The sequence below is a fragment of the Myxine glutinosa genome, chromosome 1, assembly GCF_964187855.1.
Source record: "Myxine glutinosa chromosome 1, kmMyxGlut1.1, whole genome shotgun sequence".
In the NCBI taxonomy this organism is placed as follows: Eukaryota; Metazoa; Chordata; class Myxini; order Myxiniformes; family Myxinidae; genus Myxine; species Myxine glutinosa.
In genome coordinates this window covers 25,182,360-25,202,065 of record NC_136261.1, presented here as the reverse complement: position 1 = coordinate 25,202,065, position 19,706 = coordinate 25,182,360, and the positions used below count along the sequence as shown (strand labels likewise).

Genomic DNA, 19,706 nt, shown 5'->3' with positions numbered 1-19,706 from the left:
AAAAAAAATAAAAATAGAACACCAATGGTCCTGTAGCTCACCTGGTTAGTTGCCAGAAAGTGTAGTGATAGATGAATCAGGGTAGAGATTAGAGCTGAATTTGGAATACATATTTAGGTCATGTAGTATTGACATGATGTTCACAGTAGAACATCTCCCTGCTGTCTATGAGCCTTAGTTTTTGAGATATCACCCACTTCCTGTATGCTTATGTCATTTCCTGTTGTGTCATAATTAGCCCTATTTGATAAGGTGAAACTCCAAGATATCTATAATTCATATTTTGAGATATTTCCCACTTTCTGTATTATGGCATCACTGGCAGCCAATTTGTGCTTCGGATTAGCTTCTTTGAACCAAACATTCCCAGAGGTAGTCGATCGTATATGTTAAAATTTACATTCTTCGGTTAAGCGGTTTCACAGAAGATGGATTTTAAAGGCGAAACTAGATAGAAATTCAAGTACTTTTGGGACCTTTAAACCTTACAATGACCTACTAATAGGTGGATGGGAAGGATGGTATGACAAAACTTGGTTCCTAATACACCAAGGATCGTTTTAGCGAAGTTTCATCACAATACCATCAGCAGTTTTGGAGAATAAGTTGCAAGTGTTTACGGCCGGTGAGCTAAAAATGTGTGTTTGATGTAGGACTACAATATTGATCTCTTAATCAACAATAATAATTTCACTCGTTTCCGCCACTTTTTATATGAATGCCTTCCATGCTACAATTGATAAACCAACAAGGATTAATTCACAGTTTTTGTTCATTCAGAAGAAGCATACTGGTACCTACAAACTGGCCTTTTGTACAGTAAATAACAGACTATTTGCAAATATTTTCATGATTTAAAAGTACTGTGGAAGAATCTACCAGTCAGGTTCTGAGTAATAAATGTATTTACTACAGAGTTAACACATCAAAGAAAAATAACATGCATGCATGGAGGAGTAGCGTTTAGGGCCCGCTTAAAGGCCTGCCTTTTTTACAATGAAAAAAGGTAAAAAGTCAAACATTTGAACAGCCTTGGACGTGCACCTTGACCCCATGGCCAAGGCACAACGTCAACAAGGCTGTCCCAATAACAATACACATGCGCCTCAACCCCAAGGCTGAAGCACATGGTCATTCAAACGCATGCATCATGCCCCCGAAGGGCCACAATGCATGGTCATACAATTGGGACCACTCCTCTTAATAGGAGTAAGACCCCATGATCCACTGACAAGGTATTACTCCTGTCAGGTAAGTATGAAGTATGAAGCTCTCTTTTCGATTGCTCGGGGCACACCCTTTATATACACACTTTGCTGCAGGTGGGGGTGATTGATGAGAAACAGCTGTGGGCTCTTGCCTGGGGCTCCGATCTGATAAGAAGGAGTGAGCTTACAAAATAAATCCTCGGGAAAATAAAGTTTGGACAGCCAGGGAAATTAATGTTCTGAAGGAGTGGAGGCGAGATCCACAAAAAGTAGGAATATGCAGTTTTGACCAGAATTAAATGTTACAAGAAGAGAAATGATGGGGTTGGGTGAGTTTATGATTCCAGATGGCCGATTGTGCAGAAGGGGAATTTAGGGTGAATCAAAGGCTGTGCGTTCTTGCAGTCAAAAACCACGAACGTGTCCTTCGGCAAGTTAAGGCAATGAAAGAGGCCTGGCTAGAGTGTACCTTTTGTTTTAAAACCATGTAGGTTTTTCCCAATACATTTCTATACTTAATTCAAATCATTTATCCACGAATGACAATTCATTATGAAGCATCCAATAATATATAATAGTATTTTCGCAAACGATACAGTTAGTAAGAATATATATATATACAGACTTGGCATTTAATATGGAATATTTTTTTTTTCTTGACTTGGGTTTACTTTCTTAACTCAGTATATCAATCTGGTGAGTTTCTTTTACACTTTGGTGATTTATTTGTTAAAAGAACCATGTCACTGATTGTCTGTCGCAGCAAGAAGTCAACAACAGGATTATATCACAGGTGGCGTCGCAAAATGTACGGACAGTTGCATTTGATGATTGGCTTCACAGTCGGGTATACAAGGGTTGTTGCGTTCTGTATTAGTGGAAAACAACTGCTGCACGTCTACAAAAGTTATTGCCGCTTCCTCTGGAGATGGTCCGTCAACTCGACAATGCTGTTTGTCATGGAGTGGTGGCTTTACGAAATTACGGCATGAAACAGCGTGCTATTGCTCGGCAGTATGGCATCACTCAATGTCAGGTGTCAAAGATCCTGAAACGAAATGCTCAGAGGGGTGTCCCTACTCCAATACCGAGGCCAGGACATCCAAGCAGAACCACAAGGAGGGATGATCGCCAGCTGCACGGGTTAGTCCGCAATGGCCGTACCAAGTCAGCTAATCGGCTTAGGGCTGAGTGGCAGCAACTGACAAATGTGCCTGTATACAGAAGGCTAGTCAACCAACGACTGGTTCAAGCAGGCTATAGTGCCAGGCGTCCCCTGAGAAAGCCATGCCTGACCAGACAACACCGCCAGCGCCAATTGCAATGGGCCAGAGAGCACCGTCAATGGCAGCCAGGACACTGGAATCACGTGATCTTCAGTGATGAGTCTAGATTTCTGGTCTATCGTCAAGATGGCCGCGTCCGAGTGCGCAGACAAGTGCATGAAGCCTACAACAAAGATTGTATAGTGCCAAGAGTCCAAGCTGGAGGTGGTGGGGTGACAGTTTGGGCTGCTTTTCATGCAGGTGGCAAAACTGACCTGGTTATTCTGAATGGAAACCTGAACCAGTTCAAGTACAGGGCCATTCTGGAAGAAACATTGCTTCCATTTGTTCGTGCAGCCTTTTGAGGAAACTTTGTCTTCCAGATGACAATGCACTGCCTCATCGTGCTCGCATGATCAAACACTTTCTTGCTGACCGTGGTGTAGAGCATATGGAGTGGCCTGCCATGTCCCCGGATATGAATCCGATAGAGAACTTGTGGGCAGAATTAACGCGTCAAATCGACCACTTGAACCAGCAGCCTGCCTCTGTGCGTGAATTGTAGCAGGCTATTGTCACTGCATGGCAAGCGATTCCTGTCCAAACCTTGGCAAATCTCGTGAACAGCATGCCTCAACGTGTACGTGCTCTCCTGAATGCTCGTGGGGGTTACACGAAGTACTGAACTGTAATTTTACTGTCCGTAATCCCAGTCGTAATTTAAGTTTTGTTTTTGTTAAAAAAAAAATTGGCTAATGTGCAAAATAAAGAGATACTTCTGGAAAACCTACAGAAGTTTAACACAGTACTGTCCATGAATTGAGTTCGATATCAGTTTCCATCACTTTCAAGGATCAATTTATTTGTTTCGAAATGTCAAATGTGGTTTTTGTTTCTTTTAAAGGTCACATCAACAAAATCTAGAATAATTTCAACATAATTCCAATGAACTTTTGGTTCTAAGACATCTTGAAAAGTAAGTTCACCTCCACAAAAAAAAAATTCCATATTAAATGCCAAGTCTGTATATATATATATATATATATATATATATATATATATATATATATATATATATATATATACAGTGCATTCAGAAAGTATTCAGACCCTTTCACTGTTTTTCACATTTTGTTATGTTGCAGCCCTATGCTGAAATCGTTGAAATTCATTTTTTCCCTCATCAATCTACACTCAATACCTCATAATGACAAAGAGAAAACAGGATTTTAGAAAGTTTTGCAAATTTATTAAAAAGAAAAAACTGAAATATCACATTGACATAAGTATTCATACCCTTTGCTATGACACATGAAATTTCGCTCAGGTGCCTCCCATTTCTCTTGGTCATCTTTGAGATGTTTCTACACCTTGATTGGAGTTCACCTGTGGTAAATTCAATTGATTGGACATGATTTGGAAAGGCACACACATGTCTATATAAGGTCTCACAGCTGACAATGCATATCAGAGCAAAAACCAAGCCATGAGGTCGAAGGAACTGCCTGCAGAGATCAGAAACAGGTACGTGGTCTAGACAGTCTGGTCTAGACAGTCTGGTATGTGCATATCAGATTGGCCACTTTGTTATGGACTTGCCGCACGACACCTCACTTGGCAAACCAATGGACACCGGCACAACTGATGTTCATTGAGGAACTAGGTTAGCACTGGTGAGGCCAAGTCTAGGTAACACACTACAATGGCAACATCTATAATTTGATAACAATCCTCGAGCTTTAGGTGTTGGTCACCCAGTTTGTGTCAGAGGTTATAGAGCCCATTAAGGTAAATGACAAAGAGGTGTTGTTGTAAAGGTATTTGGCTCAGTGACGTATAATGTGCAGGTTGAATCTGGAAATGATATAGGCTCAAAGATTTGTCTGGTTCTATGTTTTGGGACAATATTGTGAATCCATCAAAGCAGGAGGTGGTCTCACCCATGGTGAAAACTCCTTTGGGGATTACTGACGCAGTTGGACCAAGTAAATCTGGCCATGATATTGCTATTCAGGGTAAGTCACCAGATCTGCAGAGTCAGTTTGACGAACAAGTGGTTAATACACCGGCTGCACCTGAACCCCTGCTTGAACATAGGTACCATGCTCGCACTAGATGTAAACCACAGTGTCTAATTGAATCCACCTATTGTGATCGAGTATGATGGACCCGTGCTCATATTGTGGACCCGGACATATGTACTATGTATCAGTAGTACGAGGTATATCTAGTGCAGTTGTTGATTGCCAAGTTACAGTGTTTGTGCTGATGGGGAAACATGTAATGTCTGCAGGTCGTCTACTATGGCGATGTTTATACTTGTAAGGCAAGACCATGTGGGGTGAATGGGAGGAGGTTGGTATCTGGAAGTAGTCAGAAAGTGGGAGTACTAAGGTGTTGCCACGATCGCACAGGTTTCATTGGTCGAATGGCCTCCAGCTGCATTGAAGTTCCTTGTATTTCATTACTGATTGATTCACTGACTTTGGCATTCACACTTTAACCACAAGACATTCTCTTTGCTGCTTGTCTGGATATGAAATTTACCAAATTTCCAAATTTCCAAATTTACCAAATTACTATTTACCAAATGACCAATATCTCCTTTGTTCCTGTTTTTTGCTCTTGTATATTTTCCATCAATCTCTCTTCAAAAGACCTTCCTCCCAGTGATGTTCTCTTTGTTGTACAGGGCAATCTTCATCATATTCTCTCAGACTCACGACCTCCAGTCCAGTTTCCGGTGGCCAGCCTTACTGCAGAGCGACGAGATGTTTGGGCACGCTTGAGAAAGCAACTTCAAGCTCAAGGACATGGATCGGCCTTGTCACTCATTGAGTCGGCCCTCTTTTGCCTCTGCCTGGATGAGCAGGACCTCAAAGCAGACATCAAACAGAATCTTTTTGGCAGTGGAGGTGATCGATGGTTTGACAAGTCTGTACAAGTCATTGTGGGAAAGGATGGATTTAGCGGGATTCAAATGGAGCATTCGTGGTGTGATGGAATGATATCCACATACATCGTAAATATGATCAGCAAGGTGTGTTGGTAGCAGGTTTGTACAGGATCTGCTATTTTCATCAATTGTTTTTCTAGTTGTACACATTTCCATTTTACTATATTCTGCATACATCTACATTTCTTTCTTTTGCTCGTCCTACCCTATCAATATTTTTTCTTGTTATCTTTAACCACTAAGGACATTCTGGACCGACCAGCTGTGACCCAAGAAAATTTGATGTCGAATCTGGAACCTGCAACCGGTGTACAGAGTTTGGAGTTTGACCTCGATAGCAGCCTGCAGACTGCTGTTGTAACCGCAAAATGCAATATCCAAACACTTTCTGCCTCTACTTCCTTGCACCGCCTTGAATTCCAAGATTATGGGAGCAATTTTCTCAAGGTGGGTTCAACCTCAGAATTTGGTTTTGGTCACAAAAATCGATCCAATACCATTATGAACATGTCAGTTTGATTTTTTATGAAGACAATAAACATTGTTTATGGGCTTTTGACTTTGTATTTAATCCCACTCTATCACAAGCCAGACAATTCTCTAATTTATCATATGGAGTATCAGGGAATTCAAGAGGTTCAACATCTGGTATATCGTTTAGATTCATCATATTTATATAGTAAAACTTTACTTTAAATAAATTTCATCTTCACTATAATCGGTGCTTTCATAATCATCATCATCATCATGAATAAAACTACTTTCATAACTATCGTTTAATAATAATTTTTATACTAATATAATATAATAATATTATATTATAATTATATATTATAATAATATAATAATAAAAATAATAATAATAATAATAATAAAGGAGTCTTATATAGCCCCATCAAGCAGAGTAAACGACCCTCATGGCGCTTTACATTATCATGCGAACGCACACACACCGCACACACATACACAAACATACACACACACAGACACACCTTCACTCTTGCCCTATTCCTCTCCCTCCCCATTCAAAACCCACAGATGTGTACTCCCCCTCCTCCTCCCCTCCCTCCCCCGCACATGTACACAGACATATCCTCGATCTCTGTCCCACCTCAAACCAAAGGGTAAACAGGACTTAGACTTGAAAAGAAAAGGGGTTTGAACACAAAGTCTCAGTATCATAACTGTCTTCTGTTTCAATGGAGATACTATCATCACTATCATAATGCTCCATATCTTCACTTGCATAATAATTCATATTTAATTCTTAGAAAAAACATTACCATCTATATCCATATACTTTTTTCATTAACAGATTAAACTACTGCATTTTTTATGTTAAAGGTAATTTAAAAATGGTTCTTAACTACTACTGAACGAATTGTCATTTCACCTGATATATTAACATCCTTCATTTCATCAAGATTTACATCTTTATGGTTGTTAAAAAAAATACACATTTCTCCATGCTTATTATTGATGGTTTTATCTTCTCTTTCTAAAGCTTCAACCAAAAGGTTTTTCTTTTCTGATACTTTTACTTTTTTTCATTGCTTTTTCCAGCTTCCTAAAAGTAGAGGTGAAACTTTTTTTGGAGCTACTTGAATTGATGTTATTCCAGATATATTAAAAGCTCTTCCACTGAACGAAATTGAAGAACTCATATTATCAGTCATAATTGGTTTTATCCAGTAATTGTTATAATTATCTTTATTCAATTTTACATCCTTGACATATTTCTCAGTATCTTTTACAAATGTAGAGATTGAGTGAAACTTGTATTTTGTGTCTTGATACATTGTATTTTTAGGTAAAAAAGTTGGTGGGCAAAATGGTCTTAAACCTTAAAGTCTTCAAAGAGACTAAATAAAATGAAAAATAAGGTATTTTCCCCTGAACAGTCTCCTTCAAAGAGACCAAATAATTTTTTTTTTTAATTAGGTCTTCAACTGAAATGGCCTCCTTCAAAGAGACTAACGGAAATAAGTGGTTTTTAACTAGATTTTTCATCAAGAAAATTTTATTTTAAACGAAAAATTATCTATAAATTACCACGAGATTTTCATAAATTTTTTTATTTAAGCAAAGTTTTATTATATAAATATGGTGAATACAACATATTGCGACGTTTGTAATCGTGAATATAAATATTACAATAAACATCTTAAAACAAAAAAGCATTGACGAAATGCTGGAGAACTGCCTCCAGAGTCTAATGTTATACACTGTAATGTCTGTAACAAGGACATTAAAAAAGGGGGCTTTAAGTCTCACCTACAAACACAAAAACACAAGAAGAATGAAGAGGGGATACTTGGATACTCGATTGAAAATAAATATGGGGCATTTAAGGAACATATAAAAACAAGCATTCTGAGTATTGCACTGCAATACATGTCCCCTACCGGCAGTCTGTCGTCCGGAAAACTGTTTGGGAAATTACCAAATTACCAATTACCCACAGGTTCTGAATCGTTCCCAATCGCTAATTACCTCAGGGCGGGCTCACCTGTGATTCACACTCGGGACTTCGATTTATACACCTTGCAGACAGGTCAGCAGAAGCACGAGAAAATAAGTTGTTGATAAAGAACCTTTCGAGTCGCTAAATATCAGTAATTTATTATATTTTCCGGTTCACGATCAATGATCGATGTGTGTATATATATATGTTGTTCGGCTTGGCTCCGCCCCTCCCGAAAGCACGTGCTGTGTCGCGCTTTTGACGTTCGCAGACGAGGCTGGGGGTGCGCGGTGCGGCTTGAGGAGAACTCTAGAATAAACAGGAGATATCCATTTAAAAAAAGAATATTTTCGTTTAATTAACGACATCTGCCAAACCACGTGCCCTATCACAAATTCCAAAAGGACATTTTAGTGGACTGACATGCTGAACAGATCTGTGAAGTTTTCCCTCAATTGGATCAAAAATGACGGAGGAGCTCGGTTTTAAAGGTTAATGCTTAAAAACGTCATAACTCTGAAACCATGTGATGCATGACGTCATGCTCGCTGACTTTTTTGTTCGTCATGGGTGTGGGATTCTGCCTGCAAAGTTTGGCCTCGATCTGTTTGGCCGTTGCAGAGAAAAAGGGGTTTTCGTGTTTTCATGAAAAACAATATGGCGGGCGAACCACGTGACCTGTGACGTCATAATTACCATTAAAATATTCTACAGACCGAGTCCCCCCTACGGTGAAAATTTGATCTCAATCGGTCCTATTATTGCAGAGAAAATCTTTTTTAAAGGAAATTAAAACTTAAAATGGCAGAGAGTTAAGGATCATCAGAATTATCAGAATTCCCAAAGTTCAAAGTGCCATAACTTTGTCAAAAATTATCGAAACGTCGTGAAGTTCGAACTCAATCTGTAACTTATCATGAGGAAACTATGTGCCAAGTTTGAAATCATTAGCATTAAGAGTTTAGAAAAAAAAGTCCGGAAAACTGTTCTTTGCGTGACGGACTGACGGAAGGACAGTCTGACAGACGGAGGGACGGCGTGCAAACCTATAGTCCCCTCCGGTGTACACCGGTAGGGGACTAATAACAACACAAGTATTCAAAACAAAGTGTAAAACATATCCATGGAAGCGATGTTTGAATGTCTTTCACACGGAAGAGCGATTAAACCAACATTCAAAATGTTGCAACAATAATTCAACCCTAATCAATTTCCCAAAGGTGGGAATAAACATATCATTTAATGATGACAATAAAACCATAAACCATCCTTTTGTTATATATTCCGATTTTGAAAGCATTCTTGAAAATATAGGTACTGCTTCTCCAGATCCAGATTAATCATACACAAATAAATACAAAAAACATACTCCTTGTGGATTCTGCTATTATATTAAATCATCTGTTGGTGATAACTGATAAATACAATAAGTTAGAACTTTATAGAGGAGAATATGCCTCGGAGTAGTTTGTAAAACGATTGGAAAAAGACTGTGTTTGATTAAGTAAGATAATGGAAAAACACTATGAGTCAATGTGTTTAACAAAAGAAGAGAAAAGGAAATTTAAGCAGAACAATATGTCATGTTTGTGAGGAGGAAATTAGTGAAGAATCAAAGGTGAGAGACCATTGTCATCTTACTGGTAAATATAGAGGACCTGCTCATCAAACAGTTACGGTCTGTGACCTTTTTCTTCTTCCTCCCCCCCTCCCCCACCCCCCTGTGAGTTAGACCAAGTGGTTTGGTCCATGTGTATAAAGCCTCTAATTGGCGAGAGAGAGAGAGAGAGAGAGAGAGAGAGAGAGAGAGAGAGAGAGAGAGAGAGAGAGAGAGAGAGAGAGAGAGAGAGAGAGAGAGAGAGATAGAGATAGAGATAGAGATAGAGCGATATAGATATAGATATAGATATATATGACTTTTTAATCCTTTTATTACAAAAATATAAAAGTAACAATATACACGTTTTGCAATGAAATCAATAATGCCAACAAAAAGAAAAAAGAAAAGGAAGAAGCACCCAATGATCATCAAATAAGAAACAATCAGTATCTCACACCAGTATTCTAAATTCGTTTTCTTTAACCTCACAAAAACCACCAACACACCAAGTATCAACAAAGTTTTGAAAATTTCCGGCCTCTTTGGAAAGGGTAAACTCCAGTTTCAATCTTGCTGAGACTAATGCCTTAAAAGACAACATGATATTGCAGTGCTCTATCGGTTTGCCAGATAGTCTGTCTTTTCTTGTCAAATAAACAGCAAGTTTCGCAGTTGCTATTAGGAAACTAAACAGTTTAGATGCAGGATTCTGTTTAGGAGCAAAACCAAAGACGAAATTTCTCAAAGAAAAAGTAACATGCATTTCGTGTGCAATGTAATTCAACCAATGAAACAAAGGAAATAATCGGATACAGTCTATGAATGCATGAAACAAGTCCTCATTGACTGTACAGAAGGGACAATAAACAGCTACAGGAGAAAAATGTCTAATAAACGTGTTGGAGGGAACAATCCAGTGGGCCAAACGCCACTGGAGATCACCTGTTCTTTTGGATGTGGGCTCACTATACATGGCTTCCCAGATAGGTTCGGAGGGGGGTCCTCCGGGTAACAATCCTTTCCATCGGGTAACTCCATTTAACGAAGGGTTCCCATTTAACAGCTTGAGGCACATCTTATAGATGCCCTTGCTGTCCATTGTCTGGAAAAGCTTTGACCCATCGCTAACAGGGGGCAAATCATTTTGAATGGGTTCAACAATCAATTTAGGCACTGTCGGCTCATTTAGATCTTCTTCTGTACCTCGAGTCCAAGTTAGGCCAAGTTGCCGTCCCACCTGAATCATTTTCCTCAACATTTTTGCAATCATCCTATGGGACCAAATCCCTGTCAGGTCTGCGATTTCACTTACGGATTTCCAACCATACCCTGAGTCATGTCGGAGATGCCGCACCTTCACGATACCAGCTGCTATAAAGTGTTGGCAAAAATCTCGACTCTTTGGAATGTCGGGAAAGAGAGGGTTATAGAACAACGGCTCGTGTGCCAGCATTTTCGTTACATATGTGTCCGCCTGACGACTCACAGAAAGGCTCTGCCAGGCATTTAAGAGGCTTTGGTAAAAAGCAGGGAGAACCGATATGTCGACATGTTGGAGGTTCATTTGGAAAAGTTCAAACCCGTACCCGAGCCTACCCGCTCGCTGCAGTACAAGGCGTGCAGGGAGCCGGCCTGGCAGATGTTCCATGTAGAGGAGACGTTGAATGGACCGCAGCCGGAAGGCCATTAGGCGGGCTTTGATGTCGACGAGGTTGTGGCCACCCTCAGCCGAGGGGCGACATATCACATCGGGTCGTAACCAGTGGTAGCCTCCCCAGAAGAAGTCCACCAGTTTGCCCTGGAGTGCTTTGAGTAGGGCCTCCGGCGGTTGCAGGCAGATGAACCTATGCCACAACATTGTGGCAACTAAGTTGTTGATCACTAGCACACGGCCCTTGAAGGACAAATGAGGTAAAACCCTTTTCCATCGGTTCAATCTTTCTCCCACTTGCTCAATTACCCCGTCCCAATTTCTCTGAGCATACTGTGGGGAACCAAGGAATATGCCCAAGTACTTAATTCCCTCACTTCCCCACAGCAACCCTGCGGGGAGGGATGGGGGCGGCTGTGGTACAAACTGAAGAAGGTTGCGATAAAGGGAGGGTATCCATAACGTCTTGCTCTTGTTCCAATTGATTTTTAAAGAGGAGGCAGCGTGAAACTTTGATAGGCACTCACAAGGATATCAATATCGTCCGTATCTTTTACAAAGATGCAGACGTCATCCGCATAAGCACATAGGGTTAGCGGTGCACTCATGGGAGAAAGTGCTATTCCAGAAATCTTCTTTCTCAGTAGATTGAGAAGAGGCTCTAAAGAAAGAGCAAACAATAAACCAGAGACTGGGCACCCTTGCCGAACCCCTCTCCGAACCTTGATGGGGGGAGCCAGCACATTATTAATCTTAATTAAACTAAATACATCTATGTATAGCAAGGAAATGTAGGAACGAAAGTTTGCTCCGAGGCCACATGCCTGTAACACATGATGCATAAACTTATGGTCGATACTGTCAAATGCCTTTTCAAGATCAAGCGACATCATTCCAAAGTCTTCTTTAACACGGTTACCATCAATGAGATCTCTGATTAAAGAAATATTATCATGGATGGATCTTCCAGGAACACAGTAACTCTGTTCTGGTAGTACTAGATCACCAATAACCTTTTTTAGTCGATTAGCTAGTACTTTTGAAAAAAGCTTGTAGTCCGTGCACAGCAGGGAGATCGGTCGCCAGTTCACCAAAAGTCGGGGATCTTCAGTTTTCGGGAGCAAGCACACTACGGCTCTTCTTAGACTCAGCGGCATTATACCAGTCTGTATAGAAGTGTCCAAAACATTCAGCAACTCAGGGCCTAAAAGGTCCCAAAATGTCAGAAAGAATTCGGGAGGTAGACCGTCAATACCCGGAGCTTTCCCTGAATCCATGGCAGCAAGAGCACAGGTTAGCTCAAGGAGGGTGATTGGTAGGTCAAGCTCCAACCGTTGAGCCTCAGTTAGGGAGGGGAAGTGAGAGGTTAAATCCATCATTGTATCATTACAAACGGTCTGCTCCTCAAAAAGTTTTGTAAAGAATTCAATAATGTTTATTCTAACATCATCCTCATTGACAACAACGTTGCCTCTTGAGTCCAAAACAGAAGAGATTAGCCGTGATGGCTTGCTTAAGGATTCTAAATGAAAGAAAGACTTGTTTGGGGTGTCTGATAATTTTACATTCTGTATTCTAAGTCTAATTAATGTACCGGCTGCTTTCTCTTGAACTAACTCCCTTAAAAGAGCTTTCTTTACAAGCAGTAACCGGTAATTGGCGTCATTGTTTTCATGAGCCAATTTACTCTCCAATCTTAGAATATCTAATTCCAACCGGGCCATTGTAATGTGCTTGTCGTTTGTTTGTGCTTCCAATAGGCGCTGATTGGAAACATTGACAAAAAACCCGAATTTGAGATTTCATGTTATCCCACCATATTGGAAACATTGACAAAAAACCCGAATTTGAGATGTCATGTTATCCCACCATATGCTGGATGAAGAAAAGGAAGATTTCTTTGCTACTAGACTTGCCCAGAAAACACGAAAGGCTTCTTTAAACATACCATCTTCTAGAAGTCTAACATTAAACTTCCAATAGGCGCTCCTATTTGCGGGTTGAGGAAAGGAAAGGTTTAGGGTTACCATATGATGGTCTGAAAACACGGAAGGAAAAAGATTTGAAGAAACCGCAGTATTTTTAAAGGGTACGTTGATGTACCATCTGTCAAGCCTTGCCAAGGATACTCGACTATTGGCGCATCGACACCAGGTGTACTGGGATGTGTTTGGGTGGTGCAACCGCCAAACATCAACGAAGCCCATTGTGCTAAAAAAATTGGATAAGTGTACATGGGACCCAGGATGGGGTTCGACAGAGTTTCTGTCAATCGATGGGTCGAAGGTGCAATTGAAATCACCTCCGACACACACACAATTATCAAAATCAACCGATCTTAAGTGATTTATCATTGAGGTGAAGAAGGACTTACGGTCTACGCTATCACTTGGCGCATACACATTAAAAATCGTGTAATGGAAGTTATGGCTTACTAGTTTGAGAGAGCTAAGCCGACCATTTATTACCTCCTGAAAATGGCATGACTCACACACGAGGCCTGGCTTCAGCAAGAAGCCGATTCCAGCAGATAAAGCTGATAAATTGCTGAAATAGCATTGGCTCTTAAAAAGTTGATGCCAGTTATGTTCCACATTTGGTGTGATGTGAGTTTCTTGAAATAAGATCACATCCACCTTTTTCCGTTGGAATATGTTTTTTACTTGAACCTGGCGGAGGTGGCTAGCACCACCACCGTTAATATTTAAAGTTGCAAGTTTTATAGTTTTCATCCTGTATTGATGAAATCAGCCTGTGGCTGGGAACACTCTACACCTGCACGTGTGATGAATTTTCTTAACCTGTGGTATTGTGACTTATTCAGGTCAAATTGTTCAGGCGTTTTAATTATGGGTTTTGCAGTATGGATGAATGCAACCAAATCGTCAAAATAGTCTTTAATGACTATGTTACGCTGTCTGTACGTTTCGGCTAGAAACGACACGATGTGTTGGGGGGGTATCTGTGACTGAGATGATGATGACTGTGACAGCTCAGTCACTTCCACCTCGTCCTCAGACTCTGACAAGTCTGATAATGTCCCACCTGGATCTTGGGCCTTACTTGCAGCTCTCACGAGCTCCTCTGGAGGCATCTCCTGAGATTTCGTTGGGTACTCTGGTACACACTCACGAGCAGACTGGTGCTTACTTTCTTTATGTGTGCTTTGGCAAATGGCTGCAGATCTCTGCGTAGCCGGGGTTACGATTTCTGTTTGTAAGACAGAGCAATTTGTTTGGTCACCAGTCCGCTCAGCTACTGGAGGGGGGACCGGTAGGGCTTCGCGTTCAGGCTCAAAAATGGCCGTATTGTTCGGATCAATGCAGGCTTTATTCTCAGAGCCTGGGAAATCAGTAACATCCTCTTTTCCACTTTGGCGTTCGATATTTTCGTTTGCTGTAAACGTTTTGCCCTCTTTTGCAGAGACAGTGTCTCTGCCCAAGACAGCCTTCTTTATCGCACCATCGGGGCTATTTGTTAGTGGTGCTTTCCGTTTTTTGGTCAGTATGACAAGTTCTTCATTCATGGGTTCGCCAGCAGTACTAGCATCACCAAGTGCCATCTCACTGGGTTTGGGTAGCACCGGGGCATCGGGAAGCACGGTCGGGGCGTCGGGAAGCACAGTCGTGGCGTCGGGAAGCACGGTCGGGGCTTCGGATAGCACGGTTGGGGCTTCGGGTAGCACGGTTGGGGCTTCGGGTAGCACGGTTGGGGCTTCGGGAAGCGTAGTCGGGACCTCGGGAAGCACAGTCGGGACATCAGGAAGCAAAGTCGGGGCGTCTGTACTCTTGGACCTGCCTACTCTTGGACCTGCCTACTCTTGGACCTGCCTACTCTTGGACCTACCTACTCTTGGACCTGCCTATTCTTGGACCTGCCTACTCCTGGACCTGCCTACTCCTGGACCTGCCTACTCTTGGACCTGCCTACTCTTGGACCTGCCTACTCTTGGACCTGCCTACTCTTGGACCTGCCTACTCTTGGACCTGCCTACTCTTGGACCTGCCTACTCTTGGACCTGCCATCACTTGGACCTGCCTACTCTTGGACCTGCCTACTCTTGGACCTGCCTACTCTTGGACCTGCCTACTCTTGGACCTGCCTACTCTTGGACCTGCCTACTCTTGGACCTGCCTACTCTTGGACCTGCCTACTCTTGGACCTGCCTATTCTGGTTTTTCCCTCTTTTCTCCCTTCTTGGTTTTATGTGTAGGAATAGATTTTTCATGCGATAATCCATAAATAAAGACAGTGTGATTGAAGGCTTGGCTTGGTGTGCTTCAGGCCATAACAAATTGGGGGCTCGTCCGGGATCTGGATTATATGATACCTGTCTTGGATTTTTTTTTTTTCCCGCATTTGTAAGTTTTCTTATTGGCAGATAATTTGACTTTTGTTTATGGTGCTGGTACTTCTATATTACTGCAGTCGTACACCATGGCTGAGGAGATGGATTTTGAAGTGAAGGAATTTTTGGAGAAAAAGGGGCTATCAGTACAAGATGTAGAACTGTTACGTAAGGTAGAGTTACGAGCTGTCGCTGATCATCTTGGGGTTAGTGGGACATCTAGCATGAAAATGGCGGAGATTGTTTCGGCTATTGTCAGTCGCATGGGTTTAGAACCGTGGGTAAAATTGAGGAGTGAAGCCTTGGAATTAGCCCGGATAGAATCAGAAGAAAGACAGCTCAGACTAAAGTTAGAAGACAAAGAACGGAAAGGAGTTTGATAGAGAAAAGGAAGAAAAGCAAAGAGTTTGAAAGAGAAAAAGAAGAATGGCAACGAGAGTTTGAGTTAAGAAAATTAGAAATTCAGGTGGGACAGGCTCAACCGGTTTCCATTGATTAAGGTGGGGGTCAAAATGATCTCCCCCATTCCTTTGATGTGGCTCGGAACATTAGGCTTCTTCCCAAGTTTAACGAGGAGGAGGTGGAAACGTTTTTTCTGTCTTTTGAAAAGATAGCAAAACGTCTTCAGTGGCCCGTACAATAATGGACCCTGCTACTACAAAGTGGGTTCATAGGGAGAGCCCAGGAAGTGTATTCAGCTCTGTCGGAAGATCAGTCAGAGAATTATGAGGCTGTTAAAAAGGCTGTGTTGTCAGCCTATGAGCAAGTTCCGGAAGCATACCGGCAGAAGATCCGAACGTTAAAAATTTGAAAAGCCGCTTCCGGTCCGGTCTGGAGAGGGCGCTGGCGTTACTTGTTTGCCGCTTCTCCGATGGTCATTGTACATAGTCTGCTTTTCTGGTGGTCGTGGGGGCTTTTTGGCTGTTGGGTCTGCTCTCTGCTCAGTCCCGGCTCTGCTCCTGGCTTCGCCTGCCCGGCTCTTCCACTGTTGCCTCAGGCCCACTCCCAGACTGTCCTGCGCCTTGTCTGCCGCTCCGGCCTTTACTGTCTTGCTCGCCGTTTCTCCGAATGGGTCATTGTACATAGTCTGCTTTTCTGGGGGTCGTGGTGGCTTTTTGGCCATTGGTCTGCTCTCTGCTCGGTCCCGGCTCTGCTCCTGGCTTCGCCTGCCCGGCTCTTCCACCATTGCCTCAGGCCCACTCCCGAACTGTCCTGCGCCTCGTCTGCCACTTCAGCCTTTACTGTCTTGCTCGCCGCTTCTGGCAAGCCGCTTCCACTGGCAAGGCCTACTCGTCCTCCTCGACCTTGGCCTTGTCCTCGTCAACTTCGCTCCTGCCTGACATGGCTCTAAGGTACTCTGCTGCAAGGCTACTCCTGCTCAACACTTACTCCACCCCATCATGCATCTCTGCAATCAAATACCACGGACTCCTGCGACGACCCAGATATATTCATAGAGGCTCTGGTCATAAGTTTGTTTACTTACAAACAGGTCACTTCATTCCCGTACTCTGGTCGGCTCAGCGCACTCCCACTCATCGTCCCAGCGCACCTGGTCACAGCAACGCACACGATCGCACCTCTTGTCTGCAAACCCTGGCTAAATCACCTGAGTTCATCCCCACCGTACAAACAAACATGAAGCTCACTCTGTTCAATACCCGGTCCCTCAACAACAAAAGCCTCATCCTGAACGACTACATTCTGGATAATAAACTGCACTTTCTCTGTCTCACTGAAACCTGGCAACAACCTCTGGACTACTTCTCACTCAACCTCACTACACCCAATGGATATTCATACATCAATAAACCACGTTCGGAGGGCCGAGGTGGTGGAATTGCCGTAATACACCGACAGGACATCAAGACCAGCCTCATCTCCATCTCATCTGCTCCCTCATTTGAACACCTGGCTTTTAAACTCTCTGGTCACACGCAGTCAGTCATGGCTGTCGTCTACCGCCCTCCCAAACCACACCCATCATTCCTGTCTGACTTCTCCTACTTTCTGACCAAGCTCTGTTCCCTCTCCCCCTCAATCCTCCTCCTCGGTGATTTCAATATCCACATGGACTCCACTGACTCCACAATAACCACTGACTTCACTGATTTACTCACCTGCTTTAACCTCACTCAACATGTCAACTTTCCTACCCATAACCGTGGGCACATTCTGGACCTTGTCTGCTCTACTGGATTAATTTTGCACCATCTCTCTGGCTCCGACCTCACCCTCTCTGACCACTTAGCCATCACTATGACCATCAACATCCCCACCCCAGCACAAAGGCATTATCGCACTATCAACCTCCGTAAGCTAAACGCTCTTTCACCTACCTCATTCTCATCCACCCTGTCTGAAAAAATGTCCACTTCTCCCTTCGTTGACCTCCACACCCTTTCTGACCTCACTGACTACTACAACCACACTCTCTCCTCCTGCCTTGACCAGCTTGCGCCTATAAAAACCAAAACAGTTTCTTTTACCCATTCTGCTCCCTGGTTTATCCCTGAACTCCGCCTGATGAAAACTCATGCTCGCCAACTTGAAAGACTCCGCAATAAAACAGGTCTCACAATTCACTCCCAAGCCTACAAGGACCACCTACAGCACTACAAAGATGCCCTCTCCCGTGCCCGCTCCGCCTACTACTCTCAAATTATCCACTCTGGCTCTGGAAACCCAAAAGCACTCTTCTCTACAATAAACAAACTCCTCAGCCCCCTGAACACCACTACCCAGTCATTCACAGTAGAAAACTGCATCTCCTTCCTTTCATTCTTCCAAAGCAAAATTGACAACATCTACAACAGCTTAACCACCACCGCACCCACTCCCCCTCAAACCACCTGCCCCCCCTTATCCTGCCAACCCCTGTCTCAGTTCTCCCCAGTCTCCCCTACTGACCTCTCTGAACTCCTCATAGGAATGAAAACTGCCACCTGCACTCTTGACCCCATCCCCTCCAGCTTTGTCAAGGCCTCCCTTCCTGCTCTCTCTCCACTTATCACTGCAACAATAAGTCTCCCCTACTGACCTCTCTGAACTCCTCATAGGAATGAAAACTGCCACCTGCACTCTTGACCCCATCCCCTCCAGCTTTGTCAAGGCCTCCCTTCCTGCTCTCACTCCACTTATCACTGCAACAATAAACTCCTCCCTGTCTACAGGCATCATCCCACCATCCCTCAAAATTGCTGCTGTTACCCCCATTCTGAAAAAAACCTGGACTTAACCCTGATACCCGAAACAACTTCAGACCCATCTCCAACCTACCCTTTCTGTCAAAAGTTTTGGAACGCGCTGTAGCCACTCAACTCAAACATCACCTCTCTGCCAATAACCTGTATGAAACATTCCAATCCGGATTCCGCTCCAATCACAGTACTGAAACTGCTCTCCTCAAAATCACCAACGACCTTCTCCTCTCCTCTGACGCTGGCAACCTCAACATTCTCATCCTCCTCGACCTCAGCGCCGCCTTTGACACCATCAATCACACCATCCTCCTCACCCGACTTGAAACCACCTTTAACATTACCGGCACTGCCCTCTCTTGGATCAAATCATACCTCTCTGACAGACGCCAGTTCATCTCCATCAATAACTGCAAATCCCCCACTGCTCCCCTCCCCCAAGGTGTCCCCCAAGGTTCAGTTCTTGGCCCCCTCCTCTTCATCCTGTACCTGTCCCCCCTTGGTCACTTAATCCGCCGTCATGGTCTCCAATTCCACTGCTTTGCCGATGACATCCAGTTTTTCATCTCCACCAAGTCCATCTCCACCGCCACCCACTCTATCCTGACAAACCATCACTGAAATAAAATCCTGGCTTCAAATCAACTTCCTCAAACTTAACTATGATAAATCTGAAATAATCATCATTAGCCCAAAAACGCTCACCAAATCCACCCATAACTTTGCCCTTAACATCGACGGTTTCCCAGTATCCACCTCCCCTCACATCCGGAAACTTGGCATCATCTTTGACCAAACCCTCTCCTTCGACAAATACACTAAACAGATCACAAAGACAGCCTTCTTTCACCTGAAAAACATTGCCCGTCTCTGTCCATCCCTCTCCTCCACGGCTGCAGAAACCCTCATCCACGCCTTCATCACCTCCCGTCTGGACTACTGCAACAACCTCCTCTATGGTTCACCCTCAATAATCGCCAATAAACTCCAATACATTCAGAACTCCGCTGCCCG

At 43.1% G+C, this 19,706-nt stretch overlaps 2 protein-coding genes across 7 annotated transcripts in view; one reads left to right on the top strand and one right to left on the bottom strand.

The window, feature by feature from the left end:
• The window catches only part of LOC144889489 (uncharacterized), an 880,122-nt gene that overhangs the window by 42,845 nt on the left and 817,571 nt on the right, over nt 1–19,706 (bottom strand). The gene's annotated exons all lie outside the window — the stretch shown is intronic.
• The window catches only part of LOC137421875 (carnitine O-palmitoyltransferase 2, mitochondrial), an 87,903-nt gene that overhangs the window by 50,472 nt on the left and 17,725 nt on the right, over nt 1–19,706 (top strand). For all 5 annotated transcript variants that reach the window (XM_078769744.1, XM_078769735.1, XM_068108365.2 and 2 more), the window contains exons 8-9: nt 5,166–5,513; nt 5,673–5,876. In XM_078769744.1, coding sequence (XP_078625870.1) covers nt 5,166–5,513; nt 5,673–5,876 — 552 coding nt within the window. The remainder of the gene's footprint in view (nt 1–5,165; nt 5,514–5,672; nt 5,877–19,706) is intronic.